Source organism: Lactuca saligna, chromosome 1 (assembly GCF_052625555.1).
Source record: "Lactuca saligna cultivar CGN05327 chromosome 1, ASM5262555v1, whole genome shotgun sequence".
Lineage (NCBI taxonomy): Eukaryota > Viridiplantae > Streptophyta > Magnoliopsida > Asterales > Asteraceae > Lactuca > Lactuca saligna.
The window spans coordinates 194,347,175-194,362,554 of NC_136417.1; the positions used below are offsets into that span (position 1 = coordinate 194,347,175).

The 15,380-nt window shown below is 35.1% G+C and overlaps 1 protein-coding gene across 1 annotated transcript; it reads left to right on the forward strand.

The window, feature by feature from the left end:
• The first annotated feature begins 2,858 nt into the window (after positions 1-2,858).
• Positions 2,859-5,854, forward strand: LOC145047153 (NagB/RpiA/CoA transferase-like superfamily protein). The gene is made up of 9 exons (XM_078995388.1): positions 2,859-3,114; positions 3,411-3,538; positions 3,655-3,724; positions 3,914-4,018; positions 4,364-4,459; positions 5,135-5,191; positions 5,284-5,407; positions 5,509-5,575; positions 5,692-5,854. The coding sequence occupies exons 1-9, from the start codon at positions 2,932-2,934 to the stop codon at positions 5,765-5,767; spliced, it is 906 nt and encodes a 301-aa protein (XP_078851514.1). The 5' UTR covers positions 2,859-2,931; the 3' UTR covers positions 5,768-5,854.
• Positions 5,855-15,380: the final 9,526 nt, after the last annotated feature.

Consider the following 15,380-nt stretch of genomic DNA (forward strand, 5'->3'; position numbering starts at 1 on the left):
CCGACTGTACAGGTCACCTATATAACAAATAGGGACCAAGTCTCAATCTACAGCAAAAAATCCTCAATTTGACCTAAAATCAAACATGATCAAAATCAACGGTCAAAGTTCAAAAAGTCAACATTCAAAAAATCAATGGTCAAAGCTTACACTCGGCGTAGCACTTGATGTCCAACTTTTTCATTAAGTCCTTAAAATAGAAGATCAACTCTCCATACTTTCATATCTATACCAAATGAACGTCTTAATGTATATAGTTTAACAAGTTGAAAGGGTAAATGTGGATGAAAAAAAAAACTTAGTGATAAAATTTGTACAAATCGAAAAATATATTACCCTTTTAATTATTATCCCTTTGTTACCAATATAATTTTTTGGTACACAAAAACTAAACTTTTATATGTGCCAACTAGTGGTGGATCAAAAACAGAAATCAAAAGGTCCTTTGTACATATATAAATGATTAAACAAAAAAACATTAAAAACATTTGAAAATTTTGAGATTTTTTTGGACCTTTTAAGCAACAAATGTTATAAAATTTAGGATTTGAAGAAAACGCTAGTGCCAAAAGGGAGTTATATCACCATAATATAATATTTTTAGAGTTTTTTGGAATAAAATTTGGAAGTTTTTTTGTTGTTGCCTACGGTCAAAAACAAAAAACCAAGAACCCAATGTTTGTGCCCCTACATTCAATCTTTTGAAGAGTTAGGCTAATTGTTTGTCGAGCCTTACAATTATATTTTTTTTTCTTTTAATCCTATTTAACATATAAGTAATGTAAAATATTTCACATCATTGGAGGCCCCTCCCCCTTTTATCTAAGCCTTGATCCGTCATGCTCACTGTCGCATCACTCTACCGCATGGTATAGTGAACATATAACCATATCCGTTAGGTATACACACTTTCGCATCACTCCACCGCATGGTATGGTTAACATATAACCATATCCGTTAGGTATACAGTTCAAAAGTCATATATTTTGAACTAAGCAGATATTATACATTTTGTTCCAAAAAATGGTTAAATTGATAGTGGTAAATTACCAAAAGTGGTCATTCTATTTAAAACAATATTATATTTTGAATAATAAATATATTATTTCATGAAATCTACGAGTTTGTTTTAAACCGTTTTAACCTTATGTCGAATGATTTTTTATTAGATATTAAGGTGGTGTTTGTTTTTTGTCTGCAGAGCTGTGTGGTCTCTTTTGTGTGCGCCTCGCAGACCATGCTCAAACATTAGTCTTCGCAGACTGTTTGTTTTTTTGAAGACTGCAGACATTAAAATGTATGCGCGCCATCTTCTTGGTGCAGATGAGGACCATAGTCTTCTAACATCTTCAGACATCTTTTAGCCTAAAAAAAACATATATTTTTATTTTTTTTAAAAGTTTTTTTAATTTATATTTTTTTCCAACTTTATTAATGATAAACAATTTAAAAAAAAATTACAAAACTTAAAAAAAACGTTTGACGATACAAACATGATATTTTTGACAAATTTATAAATAAATATTTATTACAATAATAGTCGTTGAAGTTATTTATATAAATATGTAAAAAAAATCATAATATATATTCTTATATTTTTTGTCAAATTTTATAAAACATTATTTAATATAGTATCGTCAATTTCTCAATAAAATAATTATTGTACGTTTTTAATAGATTTAATTGAAAAAATCGAAGTTTATTTTCATCCATTTATACTAATTATAATGTTTAGTTATAACTTTGCAACAAAAGTTGTTGGCTTTTTATCAGATATATACGTTAGTTCATATAAATTTTATTTTTATTTTTTATATAATAATACACAAAATTGATCTAGATTTGTTAATTATTTATAACAAATCATGAAAATATTAAAAAAGCACTTTGAAGTTAAAAAAAAATCAGTTTATTTAGATGTCAGTTATTTTAGTAGCCCGCAGATGTTAAAAAACAAACAAAATTCTTTTTTCAGACTGCAGACGTTTGATCCACCTCTTCTACTGCAGAGGTCTACAGATGTGGTCCGTAGACTGCAGACATATTGCCTCAGAAAAAACAAACAACACCTAAGTGTAAAAATCATGTATTATATGGGTTAGCTAAAAAAAATTAAATATAAAAGTCTAAATATTTAAAAACTTTGGATTTATAAGAAAATTAAAAAAAAATTATTAAAATTGACTTTTTTATCTTTTAAATTTAAATAAATAAACAAAATAAACTAATGAGCTTTAATATCGAAATTTTGAAATAAAAATGTAAGTTTATTAATGAAATTGATATTCATTTATTATTATGTTGATTGTATTATTACATTAAAATATTATGTGATATTTATTAAAAAAAAAAAAAAAAAAAAAAACTCATAAAATGATATGTGGAAAAAAAAAATTAATTCAAAATAACATTTGACAAATTAAATGAAAATAAAACATATGGCAAAAAAAAACTTTCATTTATTAAAGTATATTATTTTAATTATTATATTAAAGTATTATGTAAAATTTATTAAAATTAAAAAAAAAAAACTCATATATTATTTTAATTATTATATTAAAGTATTATGTAAAATTTATTAAAATAAAAAAAACTTATATAAGAACATTTGAAAAAAAAATTAATTCAAAATAACTATAAAATAATATTTAGCAAATTGAATAAAAATATAATATGTGACAAAAAAAACATTCATTTAATTTATTATAATACATATAATTAAAAGTAGAAATTATTAACGTGTTAGAGGTAACGAATATAAAAGTTCCAATTAAAACAACAATAAAAAGTAATTATTTGTATTTATTGACATTTTTTATACGATATAAAGATAGATTTCACAATTAAGGTGCCATAAAAACAAAAATGTTTGTTTTGAAAGGGGATGGAATTGAAAAGGTGGGATAGAGTTACGGAGGACAAGAGCCGAGCATGGCGATCATTCATTCCTTTCCGTCCTATCTGAACTTGCGAAGCCGTTCCACACATCACCGATTAACGACTATAAGTAGATGCAAACCCAAACTCAATTCCATATCTCTAATTGCTTGCTCAAGCTCAAGCTCAAGTTCCAGTCACAGCAATGCATTACTCTTTGAAGCTGCTAAACACACGGTAATTTCAAAACTTTTCATTTTTAAATTCGCACTTCCTATTTGAAATCTGATTTGAATGCTCATCTATCTAACCGTGTTCGATACGTATCTACAACCAAATACCTCATCGATTAATTCAATATGTTGTGGAAAAATTACATGAATTTCTTAAATACGCGCAAGTAGATTGTAACACGTCTTTCTTTTCTAACATTGTATATAACCGAAACCGATTTAGGTAACTGGAAACATTTTTGGGAATTGGATTCTGATTTTGTGATATTCGAGTGTGATGATTAATACTATTTGATACAGGTGGATTCATATGTGGAAAGTGGCATGGTGGTTGGATTAGGGTCTGGTGCAGCCTCATCGTTGGCAATACATTATTTGGGTCAGAAACTTGGTGTTGGTCAATTAAAAGATGTTGTAGGAATACCCACGTAAGTCTAATTCTTTATTTAGATTTTAGATATATGTGTTGTGTTGGAACTTTTTTTTTTTTTTTTTTTTCTGTGATTGTTGAATCTTGTTTTTTTTCCTTTGAGTGATGCTGCAGATCTGTTGGAAGTGCAAGTGATGCAGCAAAAGCAGGAGTACCCTTGCATCAGTACCAACATAGTTTACAAGTGTGTGAATGCACTTTTGTCACTTTCTTTTGTGTCCTTACCCAAAATACCCTTCAAATCATTCCTATAACATACATGTCCATGTCCAAGACATTGATTAATCAGTTTTCCTTAGTAAATTAGAGTGGTTAGTTATTTATTTTATTTTATTTTTATGAACGATAAATATAGTCGCTTTTTGAGTTGTAGATTGATTTTACATTCAATGATGCTGACATCATGGAAGAAGTAAGCCTAAATGCAGTTATTGGGCGCCAGAGACTTGAGGGGGATGAGTCTATAATCGAAGAGAAGGTCATTAAACTTTTTTTTTTTTTTTTTTAAATAGTGTATATAGTGGAGTTAAAACTGCACATTGCATTAACCTATAATTTGGAAACAGTTCAAAATTGAAAATTTAAAACAGGGTTAGATGTGTAATTATGCAACAATGTTTCACACTCTTTCATTGTCAAAAGATGTGGTTGCATATTGTCTTAGAATCCAATTTGTTCATAAATTTGTAAAAAGGTGAAACGATATTGCATAATAAAGAAAAGTAGAACCTTCTAGTGTTTAATCATTATTTATGTTTCTTGGTTTATTGTTGTTATGAGGGAAATACTAATAACATGTTATGTTATGTTATGTTGTGTACAGAAAATATTAGATGTGACAAAGAATCTAGTTCTAATGGTGACTGAAAAACAGTACAAAAGTGGTGTTGAGGGTTCGATTCCTGTTTTAGTCAACTCTGTAAGTCTCTGTAGCTGATAATGATTGAAAATAAAATTAACTTCATCTCTATAATATATATAAGACTACATTTATGGTCCTTGAGTTTAGCTTATTTTTCCAATTTTAGTCCACATAAGGTTTTCTGTAGCCATTTTGGTCCTTATTTTGCTTGAAGAAGCTTAACGATTTTAGTCATTGTGCTAAGCCTCCACTTAATTACACGTATGCAAGAAAAGGGAAGAAAATGGTTGAGGGGTAATTTGGGAAAAGTCTTGCATTGGGTCTGTTTTTGTCAGTATAAGAAGTAGTGGTGAGAACATTTTGTGGCATCTTTTTGTTGAATTGCTAGGGTAGGGTTGTCTTTTTGATATTATTTTTCTGAATTTTGAATCCATTGAAGCTGCAATTCTTCATTTGTTGTGAGTTTTCTGTTATGATAAGTGAAATCAGGAAGAAATTAGCACATTGTTCCAGGTTAAATGAAAAACAATTTACGCAATTAAATTTAAATAAAAAAAAATAAATTTGAAAAAAGGTGAATCTCATTTTACTTGTTCCATTAAGCAAGCAAAAAGCCAGGAGAAAACATTTTGGGACGAAAATTGCAAAAAAAAAAAAAAAAAAAAAAAAGCTAAACTCAGGGAGCATGTATTTATATGTATATAATTATTATGGTTAAGAGTTACATTTCAGGTGGGGTGGATGGAGACTGCAGAAGAGATTGATGACCTTTTTGTAGGTGATGCTGAGGTATGCAAAACAAAAGAAAAGAAAAGTAATTGAGTTATAATTGGGAAAAAGGAAAGAAGGATAATACATCCATCTTCTGTTGTGTGTGTAAGGTATGGAGAAGAGCATGCATAGGGAGAGGGCATGCGGGTCCCACGGGGGGTGATTTTCCAGTAGTGACAAGAGAAGGACATAATGTTCTTGATGTCATATTTACATCCCCTATACCCAACCTTGGTACTCACTCTATTTCATTCCCTAATAAGTAAAATATTATATGGATATGAATATGAATACAAATATGGTGTTTGTATGGTGTAATATTATTGTGGCTGCAGCTGAAGTAGCAAAACTCCTTGACAACATAGATGGGGTTGCAGGCCATGGGATCATTACCAAAACACCGTAAGTCTCTCTCTCTCTTTTTTTTTTTTTTCTTATATGAGGAAGGAGTGGAGGGCATTTGCATAGACTAACATTTTTGGAGGTGGTCTTTATATATAATTACTTGTTGATTGCAGTTGTAGAGCAGTGATCGCTGCACAATCGGGGCTTTGCATCATTGATAATACTACTACTACTGTAAATAAATACTAAATACTGATATCAGAAGCAAGGCTTGCTGTAAATTGTATCAACTATATCTCCCTTCGCTTCATATATATAAATGTTATTCAACTTAAATTTAATTAAATGTATGAAATAGCAACATACTTACATTCATAATGCCTACCATGCAATATGCATAGCACGCCTTCATTCCTTTAAACGCTCTACACCCAAAATAAAAGTTCTCCCAACCCGTAAATTCCCTTCATTTTTTCCTAAGTCTTTGGTAGCCTTCTTCAAATAGCAGATGTTAATATTATGTACCAACAACCATAAAATCACCACCAAATGAAAATAACTTACTATAAGACCGGACGGAGTGGCCTCGCTGAACACTCGGCCGACCCCTTGGCATGCCAAGCTCGGTTCGGCAACTCGAGAGTGAGTGTCGGGTTTGGGTGATTTAAAAATTTGTGACCGTTTTTTTGGTCAAATATCACCGTTTTTATTTTTTTTCAAAAAAGTTTCAAAAATTACCCTTTTCCTACGCTATATAAATACTACTATACCATATTTCATCCCCCTTTACCTTCAATTTTTCATTCAAACAACCTCATTTTTGTGAAAAAAATATCTTCTCCTTTCAACCCAAAAACTCCAAAAAAATACCAAAAGAAACATGCAAGACACAAACCCAATTTCACATTCTTCATCAAATTTCGTCCAAAACCAAAGTGATCGACCTATTTATACACCTCTAAATTTACACTTTGGTGGTGTTTACTATCCATATCAAGTCCAAAACCATCATCAATATGAAAATCAACCTCAATTCCAAAATCAACATCAATTTCAAAACCAACAACAAATGAACTTGTCATCCAACTCCAATCACAAATGGAAAACGACTTCACCCCATTTGACCATGTTCCCGACTTCCCAATCAATATCTAAACCCAATTTCAAACTCAAGGAGAACCCGAAGTCATCCCTGAAACAGAATCAGAGTCGGAAGAGATTCGACCACAACCCAAGAAAACTGAAAAAGCGGCTCCAAGGGAATGGACTGCGACGGGAAGAAAGGCGTTGGCTCGTGTGTGGGTGGATGTTTTTGAAGATCTGGTGGTTGGAAACTACCAATATTGTCAAACTTTTTTTCGGAAAATTACAAGGCGTTTTCTTGTGGAAATGAATCTTGGAGATTTCCGGATAAAAGGACCAAATTTACTCAAAGTGGAGAAACGTTAACAAAGTTGTGACGGAGTTTAATGGAGTGTTTTTGAGTGTCAAATGGCAATGGCAAAGTGATACAAATGACGAAAACACATTTGCAAGAAGTTCTTGAACTATATTGGATTCATAAAGGTTGAATTTAAAATTTCTACATGTTTGGAATATTGTGAAATTGTAAAAAAAATGGCAAGACGTCGAAACTTCTGAAACGTTTATGGATGGTTCTTCTAAAAGAACCAAAACATCCGAAATGACACATAGTCAATTTCCCAATACACATGTTAGAACTGAACTCAATGAAGAGGAGCATTTTGAGGTTCCAAGAGCCACTCGTCCCACGGGAAGAGACAGACCAAACGAAAGGGAAAAAGTGGTGGTAAGTAGTTCGGGTGACATCGACCAACTAACAACCAAAATGGACAACTTGTCCTTGGACCAATATTTGGCGGTCGCATAAGAGAAATGTTACATCCCAAAAATACCGATTAAAATTTTTATTTTTAAATAATTAATTCCATACAACCATTTGTTCCAGTTCCAAAGAGTGAATTGTATATTTCAAAAATCAGAGTAAAACAAATATAATCAATGTGGAAAAGCCATCAGGGGATGTTGTGCAGTCAAGCCAGACCTTTCCCTTTGAAACTGGAAGTACCTGAAAAATATTGAACCACAAACTGTAAGCAAGAAACTTAGTGAGTTCCCCAAAATATCACATACCATACAAACGGGCCCAACCCAACGTACATACAAATAGGCCCAACCCAATCATGCAAATAGGCCTAGCCCAACATACATATAAATGAGTCCAATCCAATCATGCAAATAGGCATAACCCAACATATAAATATAAATAGGCCCAATCCAACATATAGTAACCGGGCCCAACCCAACATATGATAAATGGGCCCAACCCAACATGCACATGCTAAAGTCACAAAGATAACTAGCATCTTACAAAGTATAGTTAGAAGGCTCACCTGAACCCTAAAGACATGATACCCCACCTGTTGGATCTATATGCCCAAGAATCATTATAAAGTGATACTGCTAATACTATATGATCCTATAGGGTCACACATTTATCAAATTGGCACATTTTGTATATTTATTATTAATAAATAATATCAATTCTTGTAGTTTAATTAGGGAATAATTATTGTTTCGAGAAAATAATAATTATAAAAGAGTATTACTAGTTATTATGTCATATGGTATGAATTAATAAGTCATGCACAATATTTTAAACTAGTACACAGTTTATATTTTATAAACTTGGAGTTTATAAAAAAATAAAGAATCTTTATTTTTAAAGAGGCATAGCTAAAACATAATGATGGTGTGGGAGGTTGCTTTTCAACCTTCCACCTTTTGTCTCACATCCTTCTAAAAGCTACCATTACTTTAGATTATTTTAATGGTTGGGCCTTACCTCTCATGGACTATAATAGTGTCTTATGTATGAGAAATGTACAAGTTTTATCTTCTATCTTCCCTCTAACACCATGACTATGAAGAAGCACCAAACCTTTGAAGTTTAGTGCTTTACTTTGGTGTTTAGAAGACCACTTGAGTTGTTCCTTTTATTGCTTACTTAAGTTAAGCACTTAAAGGCTTTAGACACTCAAGAATACAAGAAGAAACTAGCATTCCAAGTGCCTTACTCTTGATGGTGGATACTTGTAGAGAAATCATACACTTTGATTTTTGCTATCTTCATCAACACCCTAAAAACCAAGTAGGTTCAAAGGCTTCAAAGTTTATTTCTAAAACATCCTATGGTTAGTTTTATTTCATTCTAACCTCTATAAATGGATCCATGATGGTTCGGTTTTGTTATGAACTAAAAATAAACTTGTTATTTTTAAAGTCTTCCGTTGCCAGTTTTTGTGAAAAACAAACTTTTATTTCCTATTAAAACCCAACAGTGGTATCAGAGCCATCTTTTATATGTTAGAATGTGAAACATCCTATCATGACCAAAAAATTTGTTCTAAACCATTAAATAAAACCATAATTATCAAACCATTCCATGAAAACATGAGTCAAAGTATTACAAAACATTATTGTCAGAGTTTCCAAATCAAAACATTAGAGTAAACATCCCAAGCTAAACACCATGTTGTGTGCAATGCAATCATCCTGAGCTCTTCTCTTTGCAACTAGAAGTACGTGAAACCAAAATTGAAAATCGTAAGCATGAAGTTTAGTGAGTTCCCCATACTACAACATACCATACACATAATCACATATTTTGGGCCCCTACCTCTTCCTCGGTCCCTTCCCGGCATCAGGCTCTGCCTGGCATCAGGCCCTGCCTTGCATCGAGCTTCGCTCGGTATACAAATCTGTTTATCCCAGGACCTACCTATCACTGGGCCTTGCCCACTATACATATACAAGTAAAATAACATAATCATGCTAGCACATAAATAAAACATACACAATACTATCAGTTCCAGTCCTAAGGCCTCGCCTATCATGGGCCCCGCCTCTACTATGCTAATGATGAGATATGAAACCCCATCCACACTCAGCTAGCGGTGAGATACAGGACCCCGCCCACACTCACTTCCCTAACCAGGAACATACACGTATCACACATACAACAAGTATAACTAAACATACATACATTCATCGGGTACCGCCCGACATCGAACCCTAGTCCGGAAACATATATATAAGCATTCCTCGGGCCCTTCCCTAACCAAGTATAAGTGAAACCACATTGAAATCCTAGTAACATTGCATCATCTATAGCCAAGTGAGCATGTTTATAAGCTAGTAATTAAGCATGGATTGACACCTAAGTTAATTTAGGTTAGTATAAATAAATATAAGTTGAAAGTTTAAACTTAAAACCATGAAATAACCCACCATATATTAGTTTTCGATCCAAGAATTTAAGAAAAGATGGTGTTTTCGATTTAAGGAATCTTAGGGAAGGTATTTTTCGGTTTTAAGTCAGGTTCAAAAGGTTTTTTCGGTGTTGCATGACCGAAATCACTTCCTTAAGGAAGCCATGATCGAAATCTATTTGTTATGGCCCATTATGGCCGAAAATCCTTATGCTAAGGACTGAAATCTCAATGGTTTTTGGTGAAAACTTGGACGCAAACCCCTCTTAAATATCTAGATAGCTTATCTTAATTTATCTTCCCAAGATGATATAATATAGTTACCAACGTAAACTTCATATCACTTCCTCATATTTCCTTCCTATTTAATATACATAATAGAAATCATTTGTCACTTTTCGACACCAGTAAACAAAAACTTTCCCATTCTCTCTCAAGTATAAACTCATTTCCTTTTCATTTCCAAGATCAAACAATTTCGGGAGACATTCTTCTTCTTTTCAAGCTATAAGTTTTGGATACAGCTATCGTTACGTGTTCTAAATCGAAGGTCACCGTTTCTATCCCGTTAACAAAACCGTTATCACACTCGAGGTGAGTTTATACCCCTATATTTTTCCAAACTTTTTCTATGTTTGGCGCGCGCGGGGGTGGGGGTGGGGGTGGGGGGGGATACAAGTAAAACACAATAAATATTGTGTTTAGAAATATAAAATCGCTTATTATGTTTATTTATATTTTATAAACATTTTACGCAAAAATACTAAATAAACGTTATTACCAAATTTATAAACTCTTAAAGTTTTTAAAATAACAAGGTTTTCATTACATATATAACATGCATATAAATTATAATATGTATAATTTATGGGCCAGTTCACAATATTTATCATTATAAACATGTATATGGAAAAATTACAGTTTTATTTACTAAAAGGTTTTTCACTATATTACTGGTGAACTCGTTGAGGCAATAAATTTGTGAGACACATCTTCGAGTACTTACCTAAGTACCAACAGAAGTCCTAGCTTATGAACCAGAGTCTCCTGGAGGGAGAGCGTGAGTTTGGGTATAGATCTATAAGGTACTGACAATCCTACACCTTGACTGTTAGCTATAGTTGTTGTAACACCCCCCTCTGGCACGTATCACAATATTGTCCGCTTTGGGCCACTCGGCACGAGGACTTCCCAGGGGGTCACCCATCAGAGTTCTTATGGGATCTGCTGCCCTCACGGCTTTAAAACGCGTTGTGATAGGGAAGGAAACCACACCCCTTATAAGGAATGCTTAGTTCTCCTTTCCAGCCGATGTGGGATCAGATCTAACCCACTTTCACCCCCCATTATAGGGTTCGACGTCCCCGTCGAACACATCGACCCGTGCCCTAGCTCTGATACCATTTGTAACACCCCCCTGGCACGTATCACAATATTGTCCGCTTTGAGCCACTCGGCACGAAGACTTCCCAGGGGGTCACCCATCCCGGTACTACTCCCGCCCGAGCACGCTTAACTGCAGAGTTCTTATGGGATCTGCTGCCCTTACGGCTTTAAAACGCGTTGTGATAGGGAAGGTATCCACACCCCTTATAAGGAATGCTTAGTTCTCCTTTCTAGCCGATGTGGGATCAGATCTAACCCACTTTCACCCCCCATTATAGGGTTCGACGCCCCCGTCGAACACATCGACCCGTGCCCTAGCTCTGATACTTAAAGTGGGTTAGATCTGATCCCACATCGGCTGGAAAGGAGAACTAAGCATTCCTTATAAGGGGTGTGGATACCTTCCCTATCACAACGCGTTTTAAGGCCGTGAGGGCAGCAGATCCCATAAGAACTCTTCAGTTAAACGTGCTCGGGCGGGAGTAGTACCGGGATGGGTGACCCCCTGGGAAGTCCTCGTGACGAGTGGTCCAAAGCGGACAATATTGTGATACGTGCCAGAGGGGGGTGTTACAAATGGTATCAGAGCTAGGGCACGGGTCGATGTGTTCGACGGGGGCATCGAATCCTATAATGGGGGGTGAAAGTGGGTTAGATCTGATCCCACATCGGCTGGAAAGGAGAACTAAGCATTCCTTATAAGGGGTGTGGATACCTTCCTTATCACAACGCGTTTTAAAGCCGTGAGGGCAGCAGATCCCATAAGAACTCTGCAGTTAAGCGTGCTCGGGCGGGAGTAGTACCGGGATGGGTGACCCCCTGGGAAGTCCTCGTGCCGAGTGGCCCAAAGCGGACAATATTGTGATACGTGCCAGACGGGGGTGTTACAGTTGTTTTGGGGTGACAAATATCATTAACGATACTGACTTCCAAAGAAGGTCGTATCACGTTATCCGTCATATTAGTATGGTTATAAGAACTTACATGTAGAAAACAACGACTCACTCACGTAGTAATATACTCTTCAAACAGTCTTAAGGGTTGGTAACTATATGATTATAGTATATACACCAAGGTTATATGCAATTAATGTGCAGTAGGCAGTGGAATGTGTGACTTTTGCCTCATTTCCTGTTCCTTGTTTGGTTATGGGCTTAGGGAAGAATCACTCATTCGACTGTCTGTTCCATCTTGATTTTAAATAACTCGTATGAACTAAGTGACCATAGGAGGGTATTAACATCTGTCACACCCCCAAACCTGAACGACGGAAACGTTCAGGGGCGGATGACTTCATGTGGTAACATAACAAGTGAATACATAGTAAAGAAAGCAATACAACCATCATATATATATAATTGAAAGTTTACATTTGTCAAAAGTTACATGTTCAAAACCAATTACAAATATGATGTCAAAATATGAGATTTAAATTGGCGCCGCAGCATCTCTTCATCAAAAGCATGATGATACCTGTAGTTACTGAATCCCTGGGACATACAAGTAATTTTGAAAGAGTAGATCAGCATTTAAGCTGGTGAGTTTCATAAGTATTTAATGACAATGTTTGTATGAAACGAAATATCTTGTCCTTGTTTGTTTGTGTTTAGAAAATCCTGTATTTTCAACTAGTATAAAAGTAGTCTTCCTTCCAGACCATAGTTTGTTTCCAAAATGTATGTAAGTGTAAAAGTAACCAATATGTTTGAAAACCTCGTAAATCAATGTATTTTTAATACCTCCTGTGAGCTTTATAACCATACTATTGACTCGAAATGCCTATACACAACGTTCTTCAGGCGTTGGAATGTTATGACGTTTGTCACCTCAAACGGTGGACTGTAGCTAACAGTCAGGGCGCGGGTTGTCAAGCCCGTATAAATCTATACACAAACACCATGCTCCCACTCCAAGGGATTCTGGTATATAATACAGGACTTGAAATGTGTACTCGAACGTACGTGAAGTAAATGTTTCACAGAACCGTAGTATAAAAACATATTTACGTGTTGAAATGTTCGTTTGTTATTGTTCATGAAAGTGATTTCTTGAAAATCGTGTTTCTAGTATGTAAAAGTTAACAATATCCTCATAAAACTATACCTATTATAGTTTTCTAAAAGTGTGCCTCATTTGTTTTAGAATATCTAGAAAATGAATCACTTGTTATGAAAGCATAGATTTTTGTAGAGTCTAAGATAGACACATATACATTAAATCTAGGAAAAATGTTTAGTTTATACATGCATTACAACAATTTATAGTTTCAAAGATAGAATGCTTTTGTAATATATTTTGTATACGGGAGTTCCCTATAAAGTTTATAAATCACCTATGATTCTACTTAATAAAAGTGTATAATAATCTTTATATATAACACCTGATAGTAGTCGTGTGTTTTACTTGTATTCCCCCCCTTAGAAAGCATATAAAAGTGTTTAGAATATTTAAAAGGGTTAATTAAGGGGTATGAACTCACTTGAAAGTTTGAAGATAGCGAGATGGAAAACCGGGCAGAGTTTCGTCTCGAGAAACGGATTTTTCTCGGGATTCTCGGGAATCTCGGGAGTAAAATCGACCTTCGGGACTTGCACAAAATGACCAGGGCTTCGGGGTAGTGCGGGCACGGAAAACAAGGTAAACGCAAGAAAAGTGAGAGAGAATGAGCAAATTTTCCGGGAACCCTCGCATCCTATTTATAGGAGGCTGGAACCGCCTCGGTACGCGGGGCGTACGCTCGTACGCGGGGCGTACGCGTACGTCACGCATGACCGAGTCCTCGACTGCCTCAGACTTCGGATGGGACAGGCTAGCTTCGCATAGACCGGGACGTGGACGATCCGAGGCCGTGGCCTTGAGTACGCGGGGCGTACGAGGGTACGCGGCACGTACTTCTTCCCTATCTGCTGACTCCTTCGGATAATACTAAGAGTTTATAATTAAATAAATATATAATTTATTTAATAAACTTCAAAAATTCATATCTTCTACATACGTACTCCGTTTTCGACGTTCTTTATATCCCCGCGAAGGTGAGATTACGCTCTACAACTTTCGTTTAGATTCCGTCGGCAAATTCCGAAATTATTTTTATTATTTATTTATTAAAATGACGTGATTAAGGAATTTCTTTAAAAATTCATAACTTCTTTATCTGACGTCGGTTTTTGCCAGACTTTTTACCGCTGAAAAACCATTGTCGAGATCTTCGATTCTCGTTTAGGTCATTCCGGTCAAAAGTCGCTCGATCTCCGATTCGAGTTTTCAGTTGTCTGTTGCTAAGCCGAAATTTGGAAAAATCTTAATTTCAATATACGAAGCTGGGTTTGGGCATTCTTTTTACGTACGATCCCGGTTTAATGATATAAAACATAGTATGTAGTTAAATAGAAACTTTTTGGACATTTTATTATTAACTCAAAAATGGTTACAATACTTGACCTATTAGGCCATTACAAAGAGTTGAAATATTGGGTTGTCACATCATCCCCTCGTTAGAGGGAATTGCGTCCCGAAATTTAAAGTAGTGAGGACACTAGTGAACATGAAAGAGATGAGGGTACTTTTCTCTCATCTGATCTTCGCGTTCCCATGTGAATTCAGGTCCCCGCTTGGCGTTCCAACGAACCTTCACGATGGGTATGCGACTTTGTTTTGTTTGTTTGACCTCTCGGTCCATGATTTCTACTGGTTCTTCCACAAAGTTAAGGCTCTCGTTGATCTCGATTTCGTCAAGTGGAATAACAAGAGTCTCATCGAAAAGACACTTTTTCAAGTTTGAGACGTGGAAGGTTGGATGTGTGTTACTAAGTTCACGCGGTAGGTTAAGCTTGTAAGCCACAGGGCCGATTCTGGCAAGAATCTCGAAAGGCCCTATGTATCTTGGATTTAGTTTCCCCCGCTTTCCAAAGCGTATTAAACCCTTACACGGTGAGACCTTTAATAAAACGTGGTCTCCTACCTGGAATTCCAAAGGTTTCCTCCTTTGGTCAGCTTAGCTTTTCTATCGGTCTCTAGAAGCTTTCAATCGTTCACGAATCTGAACGATCTTCTCTGTTGTTTCTCGTATGATTTCCGGACCGGTGAGAGTGCTTTCAGGAACTCTTCCTTTAGCTAACTGGGTATCGCCAACTTCAGTCCATCACAGAGGGGATCTGCACTTTCGACCATAGAGGGCTTCGAAC

Excerpts from the sequence above, each read along its gene's own strand:
- LOC145047153 (XM_078995388.1), top strand. The coding sequence starts at position 2,932 with ATGGCGATCATTCATTCCTTTCCGTCCTATCTGAACTTGCGAAGCCGT. Across the intron at positions 3,725-3,913 it reads AGTACCAACATAGTTTACAA|ATTGATTTTACATTCAATGA; the intron begins GTGTGTGAATGC and ends TTTGAGTTGTAG. Across the intron at positions 4,019-4,363 it reads AGTCTATAATCGAAGAGAAG|AAAATATTAGATGTGACAAA; the intron begins GTCATTAAACTT and ends TGTTGTGTACAG.